The following is a 3,393-nucleotide window of genomic DNA, read 5'->3' as shown; positions in this document are numbered from 1 at the left end:
AGGTTGAACTCCTGGCAGCATGCAATCCTATATGCTTACTAAGATATAATGGAAGAAACGGGTTGCCTCCCGAAAGTGCTCTGTTTATAGTCAAAGAGCTTGACTTCTCCATACCTTAAGGCTTCGGTTCAGCGTCTCCGAATGGAGATAATGACGCTGAATTCTTCTTCCTCCAGCATTTCTGGACGGGTTGCTTCGGCTTGGGCTTACCTCCTTGTCTCCACAATTACATTCTGAGTGTGAACTCTGTGGTGGCTTTGCTCCTTCAGACCCATTCTACTTTTGCTTCTAAACCCAGTGGTTAATCATGACAGGCATAGACTCTCCCTTGGTCTCCTTACACTTATGTGGCGGCCCATATACTTCCTTGGAGTTGATCATGCTGCAAACTTCAACTCTTGGGCGAAAAAGGAAGGTGTTCTCAGTCCCATTGATTTCTGTCTTGATTTCTCCTTTGCCAACGTCAATAGTAGCATTGACGGTCTTCAAGAATGGCCTTCCAAGTATCAATGGTGTCTTCGAATCTTCCTCCATCTCCAGGACAATGAAGTCAACAGGAACAATGTAGTCTCCCACTTTGTCCGGGACATCCACAGCGGTGCTCACTGGGTAGCAAACTGACTTATCTGCCAACTCAATGCTGAAAATGGCAGATTCATATAAGGGCAAACCCAGCTGGTTGTAGATGGACTCTGGCATGACGCTCACACTTGCTCCAAGGTCACATAGAGCTAGCTCAAAATGCTTGTCTCTAATGGAACAAGGGATGGTAGGACTTCCAGGATCCTTCTTCTTTATCGAGCTTGAAATGGCAGCACTGCATTCCTCCATTATCTTTATTATCTCAGAACTAGGCAAACTCCTCTTGTTGAGCAGAGTATCCTTCACATAGCGCGAGTATGTGGGAACTTGCATCGCGTCCAGCAGCGGGCTGTTCACATAGAGCTTCTGGATCACATCAACAAACTTGGAGAACTGCTTAGCTGGAAATGGGGCTTAGCTGGGAGAATTCTAGAATCATCAGCAGAGAACTTGCTTGTCACTTACTTCAGCTTCAACTTCTTCAACAGTGATGTCCTCCTCAACTGGCATAACTGGCTTGTCATCATTCTTGGATACCAGGCTTGCTAGCTGAGAGACTTGGGTCTCAAGCATCTTATTGGCATTGAGCACCTGTTGCATGGTTGCTCCTAGCTCATTAATCTTTTCATCAATGTCCTCCAAAGCTTGATCAACTTGCTTGAACTTCATAACAGCTGCCTTGTTGACCTTGCCTTGTTCTTCAATAAAATCACTGAACTGAATTCTGAGCGGGACATTGTTCTGGATTGTTAATCCCAGCAGTGAAGCTTGAAGTTCTGTTTCCAGAATTGAAGTTCTGATTTCGATTCCCATAGCTGAGATTAGGATGGCTCCTCCAGCTGTAATCTCCACTTTGGTTGCCATAGTTGATAGTGTTGACGACTTCAGGGTTAACCAATTCATACCCAAAATGATATCCAAACCCATTGAGTCAATCACAATCAAGTTTGGTCCTTCTTCACAAAGAGCGCCGGACACCTCCAAGGTGAGGAGCTCGGATGAATGAAACCCTTTGTGAGGAACTCCTGAATTTGTTTCTTCAACTCCGCCAATTCATTTGGCGGCATCCGATAAGACCTTTTTGAAATTGGAGCCGTTCCGGGTAAAAGCTCGATGGAGAACTCCACTTCTCGGTCGGGTGGCATTCCGGGCAACTCTTCTGGAAAGACATCCGGGTACTCACACACTACGGGAATATAAGCCGGATCTGTGGAGATAGCACCCTCCATTGCATAGAGATGTGGACCAATCTCATCAAGGCATAGAGTGACCCGATCATTGGAGGAGCTGACAAGGGAGACAGACCTGGGTGCGTATTTGATGATCGCACCATTCTAGGTTAACCAATTCATACCAAAAATTACATCCAAACCCATTGAGTCAATCACAATCAAGTTCGCTTGGAAGGCAACTCCATTTATGAGAATCTGGGCATTCTGAACTACATTCTCCGAGAATATCTTTCCACCGGGCGTTGTTACAAGATAGGGAGTAGGCATGACTTGAATGGCAAAATCATGGGTCGTGACACAACTCCGCTTGACAAAGGAATGAGAAGCCCTGGAATCAAAGAGTACCGTCACCGGGTGAGAGTTGACGGGGAGCGTGCTTAAGAGCACACTGATCTACTCTTGAGCTTCCTTAACAGTGATGATATTGATATTCCCCTGCTTCTGAGCTGGGATCTTCTAGGACCCACGAGGTAGTGGTATATTCGAAGTAACACCCACACTATCTCGTTTTGGATAGCGACAACGTTGGGCAAAATGCCCGAACTAGCCATAATTGAAGCATGGGCCCCCTTTTTCACGATTCAATCTGCTTCTCTGATTCTTTGCGGCTTCTTGGGATTGCCCTTGAGAAGGAGAGAAATGGGTCAAACACAGAGGTTGTGGAGGCTCCAGGGTCATTGTATGAGAGGATAATGAGTGCACAGGTGCTGCGCATCGTCCCCATCAGAAAACTGTGCATCCCTCTTGCGTTTCTTTTCCTCTCGATGGTTCTTTATCTTGTACTCCACTATGATCGACTTGCTTACCATCATGTTGAAATCATCAAAGCTATGGGTGGAAAGCTTCTCTTGCATCTTCGTAGAAAGCCCGTCCATAAAGTACTCTTGTTTGCGTTTGTCAGTGGAGATAAACTCGGGTGCATATTGAGCCAAATCGTTGAACTTCTACATATAATCCATCACAGACTTGTCTCCTTGCTTTATATTGAGGAACTCCTACTTTTTGATGTCCCTCACACCCTTAGGGATGTAGAAAGTACGGAAAGCTGAACAGAACTCCACCCAAGTGATAAGGTGGTCAGGGCCTTGTACGGCGAGGTAGCTCTTCCACTATGCCCCGGCCGCACCTTGAAGTTGATGGGTGGCATATCGGACTTTGTTGTGGTCGTCGCACCGTATGAGAACGAGCTTCTGCTCGATGGTGCGAAGCCAATCTTCGACGTCGCTGGGATCTTCGGCACGGGTGAAGATGGGAGGTTGAGTGCGGAGAAACTCAAAGAAACCCCCATGAAGGTCAGCTCCACCTCCAACATGGTGAGCCGTGTTATGAGCAATGACCTTGAGAAGGTCTAACATCTCCGCCATGGGTGATGGCAGGGGTGGCCCTCCATCATGGGTATTTGAACCCTCCGGATTGTCCTTATCGGCACCACTGTGGGTTCTCATCCTGTCATCAATCCCAAAATTAGTGACGACAAGATCTGGACAAGGGAGATAACGAATGGAAATTTAGAACGACAAGGAATGGATAAATCAACATGAATGCTCAATCCCTATCTACACGTTTCTTTCTCGAGTGC

At 46.6% G+C, this 3,393-nt stretch overlaps 1 protein-coding gene across 1 annotated transcript; it reads right to left on the bottom strand.

Annotated features, from left to right (window-relative positions):
• Positions 1-288: 288 nt before the first annotated feature.
• On the bottom strand, positions 289-1,446 carry LOC133888344 (uncharacterized). The gene is made up of 2 exons (XM_062328550.1): positions 1,048-1,446; positions 289-948 (listed from the first exon to the last, which is right to left on the bottom strand). Exons 1-2 carry the CDS (start codon positions 1,444-1,446, stop codon positions 289-291), a joined length of 1,059 nt encoding a protein of 352 aa, XP_062184534.1.
• Between the last annotated feature and the right edge of the window lie 1,947 nt (positions 1,447-3,393).

Source organism: Phragmites australis, chromosome 13 (genome assembly GCF_958298935.1).
Source record: "Phragmites australis chromosome 13, lpPhrAust1.1, whole genome shotgun sequence".
Lineage (NCBI taxonomy): Eukaryota > Viridiplantae > Streptophyta > Magnoliopsida > Poales > Poaceae > Phragmites > Phragmites australis.
The sequence above is the reverse complement of the archived record's forward strand: the minus strand, read 5'-3'. Positions and strand labels throughout refer to the sequence as shown.